The 20,400-nt window shown below is 42.9% G+C and overlaps 1 protein-coding gene across 3 annotated transcripts in view; it reads right to left on the reverse strand.

The window, feature by feature from the left end:
• The window catches only part of FAR1 (fatty acyl-CoA reductase 1), a 34,455-nt gene extending 20,207 nt beyond the window's left edge, over positions 1–14,248 (reverse strand). The window contains exons 1-3 of one of the 3 annotated variants that reach the window (XM_059848404.1): positions 14,108–14,210; positions 11,624–11,807; positions 3,108–3,302 (exon numbers count right to left, since the gene is read on the reverse strand). In XM_059848404.1, coding sequence (XP_059704387.1) covers positions 3,108–3,296 — 189 coding nt within the window. In that variant the 5' untranslated portion in view covers positions 3,297–3,302; positions 11,624–11,807; positions 14,108–14,210. Of the gene's footprint in view, positions 1–3,107; positions 3,303–11,623; positions 11,808–14,107 lie in introns of those variants that run through there. The other 2 variants (XM_059848403.1, XM_059848402.1) reach the window with 2 other exon arrangements.
• Between the last annotated feature and the right edge of the window lie 6,152 nt (positions 14,249–20,400).

The raw sequence follows: 20,400 nt of genomic DNA on the forward strand, positions 1-20,400 counted from the left end.
AGATTATTAAAACAAAAAAAAAAACCCAAGAAATAGTTTCTCTGGTTAAAAGAAAAAGGCATACCACATTAGAGCATCTGATTAAGTTTAATCAAATTGATGTTCAACAATTCCCCCTGAAAAAAATCTCACCAAAATTATATTCCATCAAGAATTCTTCTCATAAATAGATGGGTTCTAGCCAGGTGGCTTAACACACAGATCAAAATTCTCGCCTTATCTTATTTACACTCATTAGTATGCAAGTTTTCCTGAGCCACACTGTGGCTCATCCTCATCTGCTATAATCCAGTACTGTGGCAATAAAACACCCTTGAAAGCTGCAGAAGAGCAGACCCTTCTTTACTGTCCAGGGGCCAATATATTGCAACTGCTTCAACACCAGTCAATTATATTGTATTAAAATCATAGCAGTACTTTCTTTTTCCTGGCCAAGCATGTGGTTATATCAAATACAAATAGCCAAAAACATTTCCTTACAGAATGACATTAATTAATTTCAAACTATAAATTAAGTCACCTAAAGGTGCAGTTTGACAACACTTCAGGCAATGTAAGTTTGCATTTCTACCACAGAGACTGGTCCTTCTAATTTCTTGACTCCTGCTGCTTCTCTGACACTGGCAAAAGCAAGAAGCCCCAGAGCTGTGTGATCCAAAAAAAGGTCCTCCTCTAATTTTTTAGAGATGTTTTTTTCAGCCCAAACATGAGATAATGCAGCTCATTGTGTGGCCACCTGAAGTAGCAGTGCTAAGTCTACAGTGATAACATGGTACATCTCCACTTTTCGAGGCTTGACTGGACTTTGCAAACATGAAGCTTCACTTTATAGGACAAAGTTGCCAAGACAGCATTTAAAGCCTCTGCAACTCTTATGGGTACAGTTCTTACCTAAGGGCAGAAACTCTGTGTGATTTTGAAAAATAAGCCTACTATGTTTTTGGTTGGAACGATGGCACCTTCCTCCAGGGAGCTGAAGCAACTGCCTGTTAACCACATTAATGTGCGATATTGCCTTATAACAGAAAAGCAGTGCCAATAGCCAGTTTTTATTTTTCATACATCCATCACACCTGTTATACCCCTTTTCACATCCGGAGTCATGCACTATTCCCATACACCCTTTACTAGCACCGACACCAGGACTAAGGAGAAGAAATACCTAGACTGCATGCAATACATATGGCAAATCAGCAGAGGAATTAGATACCTGAAGTCCAAAGAAAGTAGAAACCCCGACACTGTTTTGCTATTTGTAGCTCAGTTTATTTCACATTTATTTTATTTATTACCACATTCACCCATTTAGACTTCAAACTCTTCAAGAAACAGAATGTTGAAACATCTCCAGAACACTTAATGAGTCCACCTAAATAGTGAAGAATTACTGGCAGTGCCCTTGCAACTGGACAGCTTAAGACAATAGATCTTATTAAAGTTTTCATAGACTTTCGGAAGAATCTTGATGACATCAAAGCCATTTAAACAACAGACTTTCATTCTTGTCTAATCATTTGATAAAGACAGAACAAACATCTGGCCCTATTCTACATCTCTGCATAGATGAGCAACTCCATCCCTGCACATTCCTGCCGCAAGCAGTAACTCTGCTTACCAGGACTTCTGCTGTGAACCTGCTCCAGCAATAAGTGCTCACCAAGACTCAAACCATATCAGATTTTTATCTCAACGGGAGCTGGAACAGACTACAAGCAGACTTTGACTCAAATTTAAAAGCCTTTTACTACAGTTTTCCTAAGAGCCATACTGAGCCTTATTGTTTACCAAAGTCAGTCCACACTAGTGCTACTTCTCTCTCTGCCCAAACACTCCCCACCTTTCTTTGGGTAATAGTGTATACAAAAAGCAGATTGAGAAATTTTTCCTTTTGCATCAGAGCTTAGTCTGGAGATCTTTTCCTTGTTTCAGGGCAGTGACAAACCAAAGGTTTTATGTGGAGAGAACATGCAACTGAATTTTAAGATAGAACCCCACTGGAACTCATTCTGTTTTATGACATTGCACAAGACTACAGGAAGATGCTTTTTGAGCAATGAGATACAGTTTTTGACTGGTTACAGAAAATAATTAACTAGGAAACAGCCATCCTCATTTTTGCTATAATCCCAGCTAGTCAGAGTTGTAGAAATCCACTGCTGTACTTTAAACAACTTACCCCTAAGTGCATTCATAGCTCCTTATTGATTCCCCTTTCCACCTTCTAACACACTTTGTATAGACTGCATTGTATCATCTCAATGAAAAAATTAAACTACTGATGCCTGTGTTTCATAAGAAAAAGGCCTAGATAGAAATTAACAAACTCTGCTTTAGCAAAGTTGATGCTAGAAATCTCTCCTCATGCTGCTTATCCTTCCCATCATGAACAGGATACTCTCTAAGGAGAAAGATGGGCAACAGAGATGGATAATTCTACACTTAGTAAGAATGGTCAGCCTAGCTCTCCAGAATATCAAGGTAATGAATCTCTTTAGGAGCATTTGACTCAGCTTGCACAGAAAATCATTTAGAGAGCCACTTGGATAATTCCACAGCACAGATCTTCAGTGCCTTTCTAGCTGTCACAGGCTGACCAACAGAAATCTGTAAAAATCTGCTAAGCCAAACAATTCTTTTCCACTTACAAATCCAAGTTCCTGTTGAGATGACACATTCTTATTTACTGCTAGATCCAGTAGCACATTCCAGAAAAAAAGAGAAGCCACAAGGTGAAAAAGTGACTTTCTTGAGATCTTTAAGAGTCTCAATCTGTCTTACAACTCCCAGTCCACTACCTCTTGTTCTTGATTTTATATTCTCTTAACAAATTCTGACACAGACTTTTACTTCTCATTTCTGCATTACAGCTGAACATCCTCCTCCTGAATTAAATACAGGATACTTTTCAACTACTGGCTTTACTAGACACCAACATCTTGAAGCAGCTATAGAAACACTGCCAGGTCTTAGATTTCGTATTTCTGTTAGAACAACAACAACAAAAAAATTAAAAATAACATTTTGCTTTAGACAAACTGAAGCTGTTCTCGAAATGAGAGCATCATAATGAAGGACAAAAGTGAGCTTTGTGAGCATATGACACATACCTTAGAGCTGGTAATTTCTTCTATTCGTGCTTCAGCTGTCTGCTTTGCTTTTTTTCTTACCAGCACATACACTGCTTTCACTTTAGGACAGGATCTGAGCAGCTTTTCCAAAAGCACTTTTCCCACAAAGCCAGTAGCTCCTGTCAGGAGGATGTTTTTTCCTTCATAGTATTCAGGAATGGAAACCATTGTGACCTTCACAAAAGATAAAAACAAAAAGTATGTTAAAGAACTTACAGAGCCCAGATTTGCAGAAGATTGAATAATTATATCTGTGCTGCTTATACCTGAAAGAAATGCTTAACAGATTTTTTTTAAAAGTACTTGAAGCTGTCTTTTTTCACAACATTCTGAAAGATTCCCACAGGGTCACTACAGTCATTCCAGATCTTCTTGTAAACTGCCCCTGTTAACAGTGTTTTAAAGACTGAGACATCCACTCAGCCAGGAAAATAGCCCAACTTCAGTCTATTTTTGCCTCTGTGTGCACAGTCCTTTACCACTCCAAGGGCTGCTCCATGTGAACTAGAGGTTGTATCATTAAAATGTAATCACAAATGGATTCTTCAAACCCACTGACAGAAGACAGGGAGCCAAGCATCCCAATAGCTGGCCCTGGAATTCTGACTGTGCCAGCAGAGCCCCTGTCACTGTTAGGATGAGCCTCCCTACCAATTAAACTAAACCAGAGAGAAGATTGAGTTAGTTGTTTGGAATGGGAGCTCATAGTTTTGCACTGATTACAAAAAACCCATACAGATCCACAGATAAGATTTTTTCAACTGCTTCATCCATTAAGTCATTTGGGAGGGAAAAAAACCAAACAATAAAGTCATTCGAATTCTTAACAAACTAAGATGTAACCACAAATACACCTCCTAATAAAATGAAAGGTAAGGGATTATTACTCAAATTCAGCACAAAGCTAGAAAGTGCTTTAGGTTTTGCTTCAGTTAGTAAGTTAACCTTGAGAATCATGATTCTTTTCCCCTCCCTTCATCAGCCTCTCGGAAATGATGTCATTCTTGCTACGAGAAACTGAAACTCTTTTTGAGGACAAATATGGCATGTCTCACAATAAAGTGAGAACATGGCCTTTAGGATCCCAAGGACTCAATCACAGTGCATCATCCAGAGCTGCCATTCTTTTAAGTCAGCTATAGCAACATCTTTACTGTGACCCTTAACCAGTTTACTCTCACTAGATAAGATTGCAGCATTATGGATACACTTCCACTACATTTAATCAATCTTTCTCATTAGACTCATCAAAATCCTGAGCTGATGTAGTGAATGTCTAATTATAGTCCTCTACAGCAGTTCCACGCAAACTGCTATGACCAAAACACTTCCAAAAAGGGACTACAAAGAGTCACAGAATGTTCTGAGCAGGAAGGGACCCACAAGAATCATCCAGCTCTCAAGTGAATGGCCCACAAGGGGATTGACCCCACAGCCTTGGTGTTACCAGCATCATGCTCTGACCAACAGAGCTCATCTCATGGAGAGAGTCCATAAAATCATGGTACTAAAAAGAAAAAAAAAAAAAAAAACACAGAACTGAGAATCTTTAAACACAGATGGAATGCTTCTTAGGCAAATAAGGATTACAACACTGAATACCTTAACAAGGTGAGAACCTTTCTTCACCTGCCACCCAGGAATAAAGGTGCAACTTCTAAATACACTCAGTTCTTTCAAGACAGCAAGATACTGCAAGCAGGGACTTCCCAGGGAATGTACAGAATGCATGTTAGGAGTGAACAGGTAATTTGTCCTTTTTGCCTGAAAAGTAAGTAAATATTTTTGGAACACCTATTTGTCAGGTACCCACCATATCAAAGCAATTGTGCTCTGTTTTTCATGTGCTCATATCTCAACAGTCTCTGAACAAGTTCCAAGTGATTACTTGCTAGAAATGAGTTACTACCTGCACAAGTCCTGGTTTCACAAGCCTGGGTACCAAGTGCTATGTCAGATACTCCAAATCCTTCTTTTGACTCCCTTCTTTGAGAAGATAAGCATCTAACAACAGATAGTAGGATACAGCAGCAAGTTTAGAGCAGAACAAGCACTACTATTTCCACTGACCACAGTACATCCCCTAGAATTGTTTCTTTGAAGGTCAAGAGAAAAAGCTATTGACATTAAAACACTTCCACCACACAGTTAAGAGACTTTAATGCAAATCTGAAAGCTCCTGCCATAAAGCATGGAGTGGAAGACACAGCATGCTTATGAGTCATTTTTCCCTGTTCAGTTAAGATACAGGCCCATTGTCTTTACCATGGCTCAAAGTCACAGTTAATGCTCTTCAGGTATGTCTTCCCCATAACTTTTGTTTTCCTGGTCTTTGTGTACACCATTCACTTCCTCCTACAGATCTGCATGATCGCTCCCATAGGACAGGATTTCAGTTCCCTCAAAGAGGAAGGCAAAAACTCACGCAATCATTACTGCAGCAATTTTATCACTAAGATTCAGTTTTGTCATGGTTCCTACATACCTTTCTTACTAATTTACCTAACTAGCCTCTCTATGAGAGTATCTAATACTGTCCTTTCACCTGTCCTTCCTCAAAGAAAGGTTTAATCCTGCCTCTGACACAATGCCACCACCTCAGCCTGCAAACCTCACATGGGCAGAATTTTTGGCTACATCTACACAGGAACTTTGGACAATACCCAGTATGTGGCTATGGTCCAACATCTGTTTCTGAAAGCTATGAAAGCAATGAAAAGTTATGCTGTCAGTGGAAATACCTGTGTTGCTGTAATCCAGCTTTTTAAGTGTCTGCAAAATCTGACAATATTTAGGGGCAGGTGATGTAAAGAAAACTGGCACAAAATAGATCAAAATTTCCTGCCTCAGTCATTTCTGATCACATTCCTTTGTCTAAGAGGCTAAAATCAGAATACCAGACCTACAAAACATCAACATCCAGAGCTATGATGAACCATAATGATGAAATGGTTCAATTAAAAAACCAGGACTATCCACAAATACTCACATTCACACTTGGGAGGCAGCAACACTTATGTTTGCAGGCTAATTTTTTTTTAATTTTTTTTTTTTTTTTAAGGATTGAGAAATATTTCCTTTAAGAAGCTCTCAATCCAATTTCTCTTTACCCTGTTCTCCAGCAACCAGTCTTTGGTAGACTTTATTCATAGCAACTTCCCACACTGAGATTGTCTTCTACTTCCATTAGTCTGGAAGATTCCAGCTAGAAAACATTATTGATGACTTTTCCAGAAGTACACATTGCTGTCAACATTACAGCAACAAACACAGGGACTGTGAGGGAACTGCCTAAAAGCACCAAACTGGATTTAAAGGATAAAAACCGTGCATGGAATCTAGGTGTGAATGATCAAAGTCTGAATCCAGCAGCCTATGCTTTGCTATGTTAGAAAGAAAGGTTATCTCAAGCACATGGAAAGGAAAGAATGTTCCCATTCTCCACCTATTCCCTGCCTTCTCTGAGAATGCATGTCCCCATGCCAGCACAGCACTGCTGGCAACTCCTCATCTCAAACACAGAAGGGTCTTACCTACAGGTATAATATATTACTTTTTAAAGTTCTTTACAGCAGCAAATTACTGAAGAATCACAGAACTGATAGGGTTTGAAGAACTATTTTATAATTCTGTTTTTAAATAAAACTGTCGAGAAATACAGGAAAAGTAGGAATGTAGTAGGAATGCAGTTCCTATCAGAAATTTAATTTAGTCTCTAACACATAACAAACTGCTGCAAGTGCAAAGAAAATAAAAATCTACCTTGCAAGAAACCACAGCAAAACCAAATTTAACATGCAAAGTGTCAGCAATCACTTTATCTATCTGGTTTAGAGTACATCTTGTATGTTTACAATAGCTGTCAACCAGCAATACATATTTGTTATTGGATGATTGGATAACTGTTAACCAGTTATCCAATCATCTGTTAACACCTACCTCTTCAACACACACAGAGAACTGCTACCAAACACAAAATTGTCTAATCCACATTGTCGGATATCTAAAACGCTGTATCATAGACACCTTTTTGAGCTAATAAGCAATAACAGTCTAGAATAAAGAAATTTGACAGCTGAAAGGCTTAATTAGAGTTCTGTAAAAAAAATCTCACTCTAGAACAGAAATGCTCAAAATCCCCCACATTACCCAGAGGTATAAACAGCCTTTGCTAGAGGAATCTTACTTGAAGCTGCTACAGAGCAGCTGCTGCTGGGATCCTTCTGAATTCACAGGTTCAGGGCTAAGCCCACGGTGACACTTCATAGATATGCTTGTGTGAAGGGTGCTGTCCTCTGATTAGTGAAGAGTTCATAAGCACTTCAGGAAAAAAAAGGAAGCCACCAGCAAACCAACACTCCAGGATCCTAGCCAACATTCCCCATCTTGCAAAAAATTCTCGTGTCCTGGGCTGAGCAAGTGCTATTATGGAGCAAACAACAGCAGCTCTGTTTGCCTCCAGAGCTACTGCAGCAATATTTAACTCACAGCTTCAGAGGGCTCTGACTCTCAAAACAAGGACAATTCTGTTTTTAACAGAAAAATGATCAGTTCCCAGATTTGTCCAAACACAGATCAAGATGCTTAAAGATGTGCTTTCCAAGAGCCAGGAAAGCCTGCTGCAGTTCCACTGAATGTTTAAATGCTAAATCCAGCAGCAGCCAGAGAGTGTGCATGTGTGTCCTTGTTAGAGATTAAATGCTCTGTCTTCTGGTTTATCACTAACAAACATTAGGTCAACAGCATGCTCCCTCCAAATTCAATCCTATCAAGATTATCACTCACGGGAAATGGAAAATGTGCATTTCCCAACCTCTCAAACATCAGCAACAAACCACAAAGTTCTGCAAAAGCACAGCCCAACAAATCAATTTCCCCCTTCCCTCAGACAGCTTGAATCCAGCACTAACAGGAGTAAAAAGCAGGAAAAGTAAGGTGGTAGGAGCATTTTGTTTAGGTATATTCAGAAGATGAAGTTTGTCCAGACATCAAATCTGAGTGCACCAAGTGTGTTTAAACACCACACACACTCGCCACTGCATCCACACAAGACAAAAATCACTACAGAATCCCTCATACAGAGATCCAATTGCCACATTGCAAGGACACCATCACAAGCCAAAAAAAAAAAAACAACTCTGAGAACTAGAGAGATTGGAGAGACTCAGGCAAAAGAAGTAATATTTAACTCATCTAAACAAGGTTACTGCCAGAAAGATAAGTCTGGGTCATGTCATATTATATCATATCATCATGTCTCATTTCATCTGTGCCTTATTTCCACAAAAGCAAATCAATGAATGCTATCAGCAGAAGCCCACATTTTCAAGCACCACAAGGGCTAATGACCTACCCTATGTGGCCAATACCTAGCCAGCATATCTCCAAAGGATTCAGTCTGTTTGTCTTTGTGGTCCAAGGTTATAGCCATTGGGAAACCTTATCTGTGAAAGATACTGCTTTAAAAGATGAGTAGAGACAGTAAACTGATTTGGGTGCAAGTTAACCTTAAAGCATACCTATTCCAAACTTCCCAATCATGTGGAAGGTTTGGGATTCTTCCCTCAGCTAGCAGAAGGATAGGTTTATCCATGTTTTAGATTTCACCAGCATTCTTATCTACTCTCTGCAAGTTCATTTTCTTTACTAGCTGTAAGCCAGGGACCAAGAAAATGTAACACACCTCCAGGAGCTGGAAAACATACTGGCAGGCTTGAAAGCTAATTAGAATAACTAAGTTTTGAAGAATTATCAAAATGGGCCCACTTATCCAACATCAACTAGCCAGTCTTTGGCTTGGCCCTGGTAATATGCCAGACCTCAAGTGTCTCACTACACACTCTCCACACAATAATGGGTATGGATTCAGGGTAATACTGTGTTCTCTACACATGAAATATAACAAAACGAAATCAATCTGAAGGACCAGGCCAACAGCTGCATGGATAAATGCCACCAGAAGTCCCAAAACTCTATGGCAAAGACTATGGCAAACTTGTGGCTGACACTTAGTGATTTAAGTGAATTTCTGAAAAATAACAAGGCATTTCAAACTAGTTGAACATGTTCAGGACTGAAGACTAGAAAGAAATTTCCCAACTACCAATGAAAAGATTTGTCCGCTTTAAATCATTTATCTAATGAAACACAATACCAGTTTGAGTAACCAATCTAGTTAGGTCAAAGTTTACATAGTTGAGTGTATAGCTCTGTGTACAAAAATAAAGTAGACTTGCTTTTCAAACAGTTCTCCTCACTATTCTTAACCACTGAAATATGCTGGATACTGAAAGCATGCCCTAGAACGTGTGCTCCTCAAGCTACATTCCTCCTGGATATATTACTACCTCTGGCAGCACATGCATTCAAGGTAAGGAGCATTATTAAATTGAATTAGGTGAGACTTAGCTAATACTGCATATGATCTCTTTAACAGCACTACAGCACATTAATATCAAAATTCTCATTAATACCAGACACAGAAGTAGTTCTGTCACTTTCTTTTAGATGACAATGACAAAACCCAAGTACACTATTCCCTCAATTGCTTTGGGAAGATGGTGAATTGGGACCAACTAATCCAGTAATTTACTGGCAGAATTCAGCCCAACTCATCAACTACTTCACTGAAGACACCCTTGTGAAATAAGATACTCTGAAGGGAGAGCTGTGCTCACAGTCATGGAGTATTTAACCTTTTTTAATCCTCTGCTCTTATGGAGCAGAACCTGATTTCAATGTGAGCCACTGTTGAGTTGATCTCAGCAGAACACTGTCATTAGAGCCTGTGGTTACACAGGTATTTCTTAAGCATGTGTTCACACACCTTCCTTCAGCCAAAGTTCTGATTTTACTACAAGTTTCCACTTACTTGTGCCTCTACTCAGAGGGATTCTGTACCAGATGACTTCGTAATTACTTCTTAGTAAGTAATCTGTTCACAGAGTACATACTAGGGAAGTCCCTTGCTTTGCTGTAAATGTTTCTTTTACAGACAGTCCCTCCTCCAAAAATCAGTTGGAACAAAGTAGGAGGTTTTTACAATCCCTTTATAATTACTTTATAAGTTGACATTTTTCTAAATTGTTTACTGTTTGAGCCTAGTCATCAAGTGCACAGTGAAGCGGGGGGGGGGGGGGGGGGGGGGGGCGCGGGGGGAAGTCTCTTTTGGCATAGTTAAACTCATTTCTCAAAATTGCACGGAAGGCATAGATCAGGTCAGTTATTAAGCTATTCCAGGAAAGCATATCCCACATAAGAACATGAACTGTACTCCATCACCAATTAATGTGAAAACATGTTTAACACACATGCAGGGAGAATTTTAAACAAGTTCTAGGAAATCAAGAGGCAGGCAGATTCAAGATTTGGTGAACAGAAGCTGAGTTCCAGATCATTTTATCTAATTTAATTAGAAATCTGCATTAGAATCTCATTTGCACTTTTGGTTATGAAAAGGATTACAAGATAAAGCCTCACTGTTTATCGGGGTAGTTGCATAAATCATGGCTCTGACTTTGCATAAATCATTACTCTTGAGTTAACAAAATAAGAACAGAACCTGTCTGAAGGACACATCTACAACACAATGGGCAGAGCAGCACTCGAAGCTGACTCTCCATCACTCAATCGTTATTCACTGCCTTAGGAAAACAGGCCAAAGGCATCGCTTCACCCTTCACACGAACCTGCTCATCTCCAGTCCTGGTTATCACTAGGGAAAGCTTTAGCAGCAGCAGGAATATTGCTGCAGTTACTACTGTGATACTGTCATTTTGCTGGGAGGGGAAAGCCAAAAATCAAGTAAATAGAAGGGAGTGCAGGGAACACACAACATTCAAGTGCTCATCAGTTTGTCAAGTTTCAGCGATAAGAGACTTTCAGTATCTACTTTAAGTTTCAGCGTTAACTCCTTAATCTTGGTAATTAAAACCCACATTCACCTTTCTATATATTGATCAGTCAAGACAAGGATAACTACCCAAAACCTGCACCTGCAATTATGTTCTGTTCAAACTTATTATTCACAAAGCAATTACAATTGGAATACTTAATCAAGAACAAAAAACCCAGCTCTTATTCTTCTCATGTTTTAAATTACACAGAAGGCCTGAATCATGTTTTACAATAGACATTACACGATGAATTTAAAGTCCAATGGAATCGACACTTCCAGATTCCTCCCATACATTCCCAAATCTCTTACAGTTAAATGGTATTTTCTCTTCTATTATGTTCCTGCAGAAATACACAATAATTCTTTTGAAACCTAAAAATTATTCATTTATCTGACAAGTGCTCTACCAAGTCGTATTTGAAACATATTCACATTCTAAAGAAAAGAAAAGCCACACTAGTTTACCCTTCCTTTCTTCCATACATGTGTAACAAACAGCCAAAAAAAACCCAACCCCATTTCCACAATTTTCTTATCTTTAAAAGATTTAAAGATTTAAACAGACACTCAAAGCAAGTCGTACCAAGAGATTGCCTACCTGTCTTCCAAACAGGATGCTGGCAGCCTCCCTCCTCCTCCTCCTGCTCAGGAGAAGAGCTATTTATTCGGCAGGATGGCAGATACTGATCGTGTGTAGTGCCAAGAGCTCCAATCTCAACTCCTATTTATGCTAATGGATGTCCTCTCCGGATCTATCAATTAGGCCTCTTGCACAAGGAGCTCTACAAATTTACAAACATCAGGCTGAACAATGACACATAAAGGTGTGAGGTCCTGTGCACACACAGATACCAACATCTGCTAAAAATACGGCCTTTGTCACCACAGAGAGGGCAGAAAGTGACAGGGTACATTCCTGGGGTCCCCACTGCTGGAGAGAGCTCAACAGAAGTACAGTGCTCACTGCAAAACACTAAAAAAAAAAGGTAATACCTAGTTTATTCTGATAAGACAGGATTTGTTACTACAGTTTGCAGCTTCCAAATTGTACAAGTGTTGAGGCTAAACAGAGTTATTACTGTTCTTACTGCAAGGCTTGGAATCAGCAACAGGGAGAAACACCATGGATGTGCATGATGGTACTAACCATGCCCAGGCACCCAATGTTTACATAATACAAGTCCTCCACAACACCTACCAAACTAGCCAAGCACAATTCTTGCTGATATTGGCTCCTTTTCAGAATTTTTAGCTTGCCACTCAGCAGTTCTGCTTCTTGCAGACAAGTAACAAGCAAATGACACAGAACATCCTCAAATGCTGAATATTTTGTGACAAAAAAACAAACAGACAATTTCTGGCTGAAGAAACCAACCAAGCCTGAAGTCACTGCAACAATTCATGTCTTCAACAACACCCAGGACCTTCTTCACTCAGGCACTCACTTAAACCTTCCAAACTGCTGTATAATCATTTTAGTTTGGGCATCCCCCTCCTAGCACCGGAAACAACAACCCTTGTGAGGAACTGGGAGCTCCTCCAAGAGCTAGAACTCAGAAACAGGAAGATGACAGTGAATCCTTCACTTTGTAGTAGCCAGAAGGTGATTGAGTGCGGCCTTTTAGGAGCTAAGAGGTGGTATGGATGGTTACAGTTTTGCTTCGATGTTAAATTTTATCAACAAGTATCAGCTGCTACACATAACTAAGGTGTGGACAGGCTGGGTTATTCTAGAACTATAAGAAAAAAAACACTTATCCTGTCCAAAACCTACAGCCACATTTAATTTAGAACAACTCCCCCAACGTGCTTTCATTGTTAAAACTGTGTCTAGTAAAACTTCACTATACCTACAGTCCAGCAATAAAGATCAAGCACCTGCAGCAAAAAATTTAGAGATCTAGATTTGTCATTACTTTATAGCTCTGCAATAGGTAGAGGTAAAAAAAAAAAAAAACCACCATAAAAACATAACCCATAAAATTAATCTTTCCTATCCATCTGCAGGTTTTTGATGGGGAAATGGCTGAATTTTAAGTCACTGATATATGAGCGGAGGGTGAAAAACAGGGTAGAGAAGTTGAAGGGTGAAGATCCTAAAAATCTACTGTATACCTAGTATATAATTTCCAATTTGCTGAAATAATGATATCTCATTTAAGAAGCACAGACATGATACACAAATTGGGGATCAAGAATTCTAGCCTGCTCCAGTACAGATGGATGTCACAGACAGTAAAACTCCTACATGCTCCACTTCTTAATTATTACCGAGTTATTAAAATATTTAAAAAAAAAAAAAAGCTTCAGTTGCTAAAGCCTTGAAGTAGGTTAAATGAAATTAAAGGTTTCTATTTTCATGGGAATCAAGCTGGTTTCGATTACAAGCTCGCTACCAACCACTGTATCCCTACAATCAGCCACACTTCAAACTTCACTCAGGGAAGTGCTTTGGAGGACCCAGCGGCTCCCGCTCCAAGGAGGACCGCGAGCCTCTCCCAGGGCACGAGCGGAGGAAGGGCTCTGCCGCTCCCGATGGAGCGCTCCCGCCGCACGGACCCGCGGGGCCGGGGCTGCGGGCAAGGCCCATCCCGGCTCTCCCCACACACGCTCGCTACTCGGAGCACCGGGGGACCTCGTGGCCTTGCCTGCGAGCCCGTTCCGTGCGCCGGCCCCGCGGCACGGGCTGAGCCCGAGGGGAGCCACCGGGCGCTGCGGGCGCGGCCAGCGGGAGGGGGGGCAGGCAGGGCAGGGGCGCCGCCGCTCGCCGCAGGCCCGCCCAGCGCCGGGGGGGGATGGTGGTACCCAGGCCCAGGCCCAGGCCCTGCGGCGGGCGGGGCGGGGGCTTTCGGCCTCGCCCACGCTCCCCGCTTCGCTGAGCATCGACCGCGGCCGCCGCGCTCCGCCGACCCCGCCGCCACCACGACGCGAAGCAACGCAACGCGCCCCGGAGCTCCCCGTCGCCCCCCATCCCTCCCTCCCGGAAAGGCGCGGCCGCCCCCTTCCCCAAGGCCCCCCTCCCGGTCCACGAGCGGGGCCGGCGGGGTCGGCGCGGCCGGGCGCGGGGTGCGGTTGCCGGTACCTCCTGCGGGCGGTCGCGGCGCGGCCCCGGCGCTGCCCGGCTCCGGCTGTGCCCGCCCGGGTCTCGCCGCCCCGAGGGTCCCGCACGGCGGCCCCGCTCGGCCGCTCCCGTTGGCCGCTGCGCGCGCGCTCCCCGCGCGCCCATTGGCCGCTCGCGCCGCCGCTCGCGGGACGGGGGCGGCGCGGATTGGCGAGCAGCCGGCGGCCCCGCCCCCAGCGGCGCCGCGCGCGGGGGGCCGCGCTCTCCCCCCTCACACCCACACACGCCGAGGGTCACACACAGACTGGCACACACACACACAGACAGGCACACACACACACAGACAGGCACACACACACACAGACAGACACACACCGAGGGTCACACACATAGAAACAGACACACAGACACGCACAGTGGGTTACACACACACGGACACACAGACACACACAGAGGATCGCACACAGACACACACACACAGACACGCACAGTGCGTTACACACACACGGACACACAGACACACACAGAGGATCGCACACAGACACACACACACAGACACGCACAATGGGTTACACACACACGGACACACAGACACACACAGAGGATCGCACACAGACACACACACACAGACACGCACAGTGGGTTACACACACACGGACACACAGACACAGGCACAAACAAACACACACAGAGGGTCACACACAGACACACACACAGACAGACACACACAGTGCACACACAGGCACACTGACACACACACACACACACACACACACACACAGACCAGGGTCACAGACGCACACACAGAGCACTCACAGAGCACACACAGACAGACACAAACACATACAGATGATCATACACAGAGACACACAGTGCACACACACAGAGGGTCGCACACACACTCACACCAACACACACTCTCAGAAGGTCACACACACGCACACACCGCCCCCCCGCCTCGAGGCTATGAGAGGCAGAGCGGCTTCTTCGTGAGGGGCTGGGAGTGTCCCCGCAGTGTCCCTGGCTGTCCCTGCGTGTGTCCCTGTCTCGAACGCTGGACGCTGCCACTAGAAACTAGCGCGCGTCTAAACCCAGCTCCAAAGCTCCAAGCCCAGAGCTCCAGCCCCGGCTGAGGCTCTGACAAAAGCGAGCCCGGCCCTCAGAGCACGGAGCCACCGAGCCGCAGCAACGGCACCGCGGCACTCGGGGCAGCCTGAGCCCGCGGGGCAAAAGCAGCACGACCCCGTGCCAATGGCCGAGAATCGAGGAATCGTGGAGTAGTGGAACCACCAAGGCTGGAAGAGGCCTCTGAGAACACCAAGTCCAGCCACCAACCCCGCACTGCTGCTGCAACCCCCAAAGCGCTGAGCTCAATTTTGGGATTATCAGATTGCTATTGATAGGCGCTGAATTTGTGTGCAAAAGTCACTGCGCTCCACTTGCCTCACTGTTTGTTACCAAACAGTGCAACGTGATATCCCGGTGCTGTGCTTCCATGATGCCATGCCCTGCCACCATATGCCATTGGTTTCACAACTAAATATTGCATAGATGGACATGCATCAGCTGAACAAAAACAAAAAAAAAAAAAAAAAAAAAAAAAAGAAGAGGCATTTAAAAGTTAGGAAACACCCTATATAAACTTGTGCAACCTGTACTATCCAGATTACTGTACAAATAAGGTATTATATGAGAATTGTTGTAAGCACAGTCTTGGCTTATGCAAGGGCAGGTTGGTTTTTCAGAATGGTTTCTGCTTGACTCAAGCCATGAGAACGGGAGCTCTGCTCACATCCTCCACAGCAGCTCAGTGACTATTTTATACTTATTTTTAGATATGTATTATCATGGTTTTTTCACTCCGTAGTAGTTACACCTGGTACCTAGGTATTTCTTGACAGAGTAGTTAGAATCACATAACTGTAAACTCCTCATCATAACGGTCTAGTGAACAGTTTTTCATAGACTGTCCCTTGGAAAACACCTGCTCAGTGAAGGTGGGACATCATCCAATCATTCAGCCACAGGAAAACTAACTCAGGAAGACAATGACTGGAATCTGAATCTCCCACAGTCTTGATGAAAAGTTTTACCATTTTGTTGTACCCTGCTACACACCAAGAGTTCCTTATTTATTGTATGGAAACCCTCACACTTGGTAGGCAGCTCTACAGATTGTGGGATGAGGCTTTTCCCTTTCAGATTACTAAGAAAAGATGAGTCCATTGCAGCCAGAATTGCAGTCAGTGCACATGAACTCTTTAAAAAAATTGAAAAAAAAAAAAGTCTAGTTGGTATATGCAAATTAAAGTTTCTCAGATTACTACAGCAGTTAAATTTAGGTATATTTTTCAGAAGTCACTCAGTAATATGTGTCTGTGACCCCAAACGAAAGTCATGGGGAATATCCCAGCAATATTTCAGTGTGGGAACAACAGTGTTGTTTGTCCAGTCTGATTTTTGAATACAGCTAAAAAATGGTGGTGGTTTAAACTTTATCTCTAATAAATACCATATCCTCTGATCATTGTAGTCCATTTATAATTTATAATGCAGTGACAGTGGATTAACTGGTTCTCTCAGTATAAATGATTAATAATAATAATAATAATAATAATAATAAAGCAAATCTGATTTTTTTTTCAAGATTACTCTTTTAAAGTCACAATTAATTTATCTCTCCTAAATTATTTATCATCAGGAAAATGTCATAGTGACATTGTATCATGATGCATTTGCATTTTAATGTAGTAACATATGGTTACTTCTCAACGAACCTACCAAGCTGGTTATTCAAGGTAGCATTGTGAATTTTTCATTGCAGGAAACAGAGAAGATATCAACACCAATGTGGCCTAGTCTGGGAACACTGAATAAATTATTAAAAAAAAAAACCCAACCCAACCCTATTTGAAACTCTATTACCCAGCACAGAGATAGCGTGACACAAGGTTGTGGGAATCCATAGGTGAACAACTGCAAGTGCTTGCAAGGCAAAATCTTGGTTTGTTACCCATGAGAGCGAGACAAACCCCTAAATCCTCACTATCAGGGAAAAAAAAAAGATATTTGGATTGTATCTTAAATTGATCCACTTCTCTAAGCATAGTTAGCAAGTTACTTAATTCACAGGAGCCTTTTGGAGCTTTCCAGACTGCTTCATTATATCTCTCCAATTTATGCAAGGCCAACAATTGTAACAATTTTGTGTCCTTTATTGACCAGCTCATAGAAATGTTTAATTTTGCTCCCCCTGCCTCGACAAGGTTCCCCAATCTCCTTCCTTGGACACTGTCAGAGGTGTGATAGGATGAGATCCAGACACAAGCCACTAAGTATCAGCAGGACTTACAGCCACACTCCAGGGCACAGAGTTCATATGGAAACTTTGTTTCTCTGTGCATAACTTCACTTTTTACAAATATATACACTAAGTGTCTCTATATACACTGTATACCTCAGGAACAGAGCTGGTTTTATGCAAACTGCAGTTGTGTTTCTTTGTTTCAGTGACCTGCGGACACACCACGAAATGTTTTGCATAAACCAAGGCATGTGTTTAACACGGCCTAGCTACTTGTGAAGGCCGTAGGGATGCTCACTTCAATTCTTGCTAAATGCAACCCATTTAATTAAAAGATTAGTCAAGAGAAATGTCACTTTCTGTGCTGCCAGAAGAAAGGGCACAGGCAGGTTCTGTTCAGCGAGCTTAGACTGCTGTAATATTTCATCTGTGCTTACGCTGGAAGGGGCTAACAGCCACATGTCAAGGAGGGGTTTATAAAGGATGCATTTGTGATGCAATGAGCATGAACGGCTCTTGTCCTCAAGCTGCACAGTAATATAGGCTGGAATTTGTAAACTTACTGCTGTTCAGGATGCAGTGAGAAAGGAACAGTCCTACAGAAGCTCAGAACCTGCTTCAGTATGAGTAGTAACTAACACAGTTAAAGCTTGTTTGTTTTCTAATTTGAGGTACTATGGTTCAAAGATAAGGTTCTGACCAAAACTAGTTAAACCAGTTTAGGAAAAGTGCAGGAACTTATTTTTAGCTGTGGACTAAAGCTAGTTGGTGCATTTAAAGACATCTTTAGATTCAAAACAGGGCAAACACCTCATGAGAGGAAATTTGTGATTTTAGTCTCCAAAGAGTCAATACAATTTTTTGTCAAATGACTCTTTTGTCTTTTACTAATGAATTAACTGATTGAGGATATTTATTTAGTGATCTGAGTGGGTTTCGAATTCTACCCTGAATATACTGCTTGTTAGATATCAGTGTACAAACAGGATGGGTAACAAATATATTGTTTGCAATCGAATGCATTCTGCTACCTTTTCCACGCTTTCCATCATAATGTGCTAGTTCTTTGGGGTTTGGGAACAGCTGTTAGGATTATTATGTATATTCAGCAAAAATTACTGAATCAGAATGGAATGGACCTCTGCAGATTGTCTAGTCCACCCTCTGTGCCCATCTGGAGCAAGTTCATCAGAGCTGTGTCCAGCTGGGCATTGAGCATCCAAGGACAGAAACTCTACACCCACTCTGGGCAGCCTGTGCCAGTGTTTGACCTCCTTTACAATGATAAAAAACCAGTTTTCTTTTGTTTAAGTGGAAATTCCATATTTCTAACATTTTCATGTTTGTAGCCTTCTATCCTATCACTGGACACTACTGAGAAAAGTGTGTCTCTGCTGTTCCCTGCCCAGGGATTTACCCACACAGCTCACAGTCAGTGTGCTGGCCACCTGCATACCCAGGGCCTTTCCACAAAACTGCTCTCGACCACTCCATCCCCAGTCTGTACTGGTGCATTGGGGTTTTCCTCCCCAGTGCAGGGCTTTGCATTTCCTTTGTTGAACTTTACAAGTTTCCTGTTGGCTGATTGTTATCTTTTCCTGCATGACTAAACACAAACATTATTTCTAGTTTTGCGTCCTTGCCACATCACTTAAAAGCAGCAGAAATACCCGCCACAAGATCTGAATATGTGTCATGGTCTGAGCCTGGCAAAATGCCAGTGCTTCCATGAGAATACCTCTTTTCCTGGTATCTACTGTGAGATGTGATCAGAGACAGAGCAGAGCAGGCTCCAACTTACGACTGAAAGGAAAAAAACTTTATTAACCTAAAGCTACAGGGAAAAACACACAGAACACAGGATGAAAACCTTCCGAATTTCCTCCTCCTCCCCCCACCAAATTTCCTAATTCCGTTACCACCCTTTGGATAATCAATTCTCAATTCTTCGAGAAGAGAGGAGTCCCTCTTGCACCACAGACTTCACCCAGGAAACAGTCAAAACTTCTCGTGTTTCCATGTCACGTGTGGCACCGCCCGGAGAACATTTTGCCATCGTGACCTCTTCCTTTCATGTCCAGTGCTCTCACCACTGCACATGGACCAGAGCTGCTTCTAGGGTTTTTCCCTTTAAGGATGCTTTGTCCAGTTCCAAAAAAGAGCACAGTCCCTCTCCTTTTGGGACACCTGTCCCCCCCATGTTTCACCCCCTGGGGCTGAGGGGTCTCTTGAACAGAGATCATCTTCCTCTTCTTCTTCATTGAAGACGGAGGGCACCACCACCACCCTCCTCACCCGTCGTCTCTGTTCACACACTTTCACATCACCGCACTCTCCTGGCTCTGAGCCATTGCCTCCCCCTAGATGCAGTCTCTGTGTCACAGGAACTCAAGGGTTCTGTCCATAGCTATCCAAGAAAAGTCCAGCCAAAAACCACTCCATCATCTCCTCCCACCTAGAATTCTTGAATTCTCAACTTCTCTCAATCTCACCAACTCCAGGAGGAATCAGCATTTGCAAGGTTTCCATCATCCCAAGAAGGGTTAAAAGTCCCAGGCTCTGCCGGTTTGGTTCATGAAGGCTGGCTGCCCTGCTGGGCAACCCCCCTTCTCCTTCACTCCAGCCACGCTATCACAGGCACAGGCTGCTCTCTCGCTCTCTTCCTGGGGGGGGGGTGGGGGGGTGGAATGGGGGATGGCTGCCTGAAGCCCTCACAGTGCTCTCCTCCACCCTTCGGCCCAGGCCTGGCCTACCTCCCTCCGGCCGCATGGCTCCCCTCCCCCCACCCCCGCCCAGCTCGGAGCTGGGCAGGGGAGGTCTGCTCTTGTCCCAGACTGGAACTCAAAAGGAACTTCCAGTGGGAGTTCACAGCTTTTAACCCCCTGTGTTCTCAGAGGCGTATCCATGCCCTCAGTGGACAAATCAGGTGCCAATATTAAAATCTGGACACCGATTGGCATGACCACACTATCCCAAAAAAACCTCATTTCCCCTCAAACCACGACAATAT

Source organism: Haemorhous mexicanus, chromosome 6, assembly GCF_027477595.1.
Source record: "Haemorhous mexicanus isolate bHaeMex1 chromosome 6, bHaeMex1.pri, whole genome shotgun sequence".
In the NCBI taxonomy this organism is placed as follows: Eukaryota; Metazoa; Chordata; class Aves; order Passeriformes; family Fringillidae; genus Haemorhous; species Haemorhous mexicanus.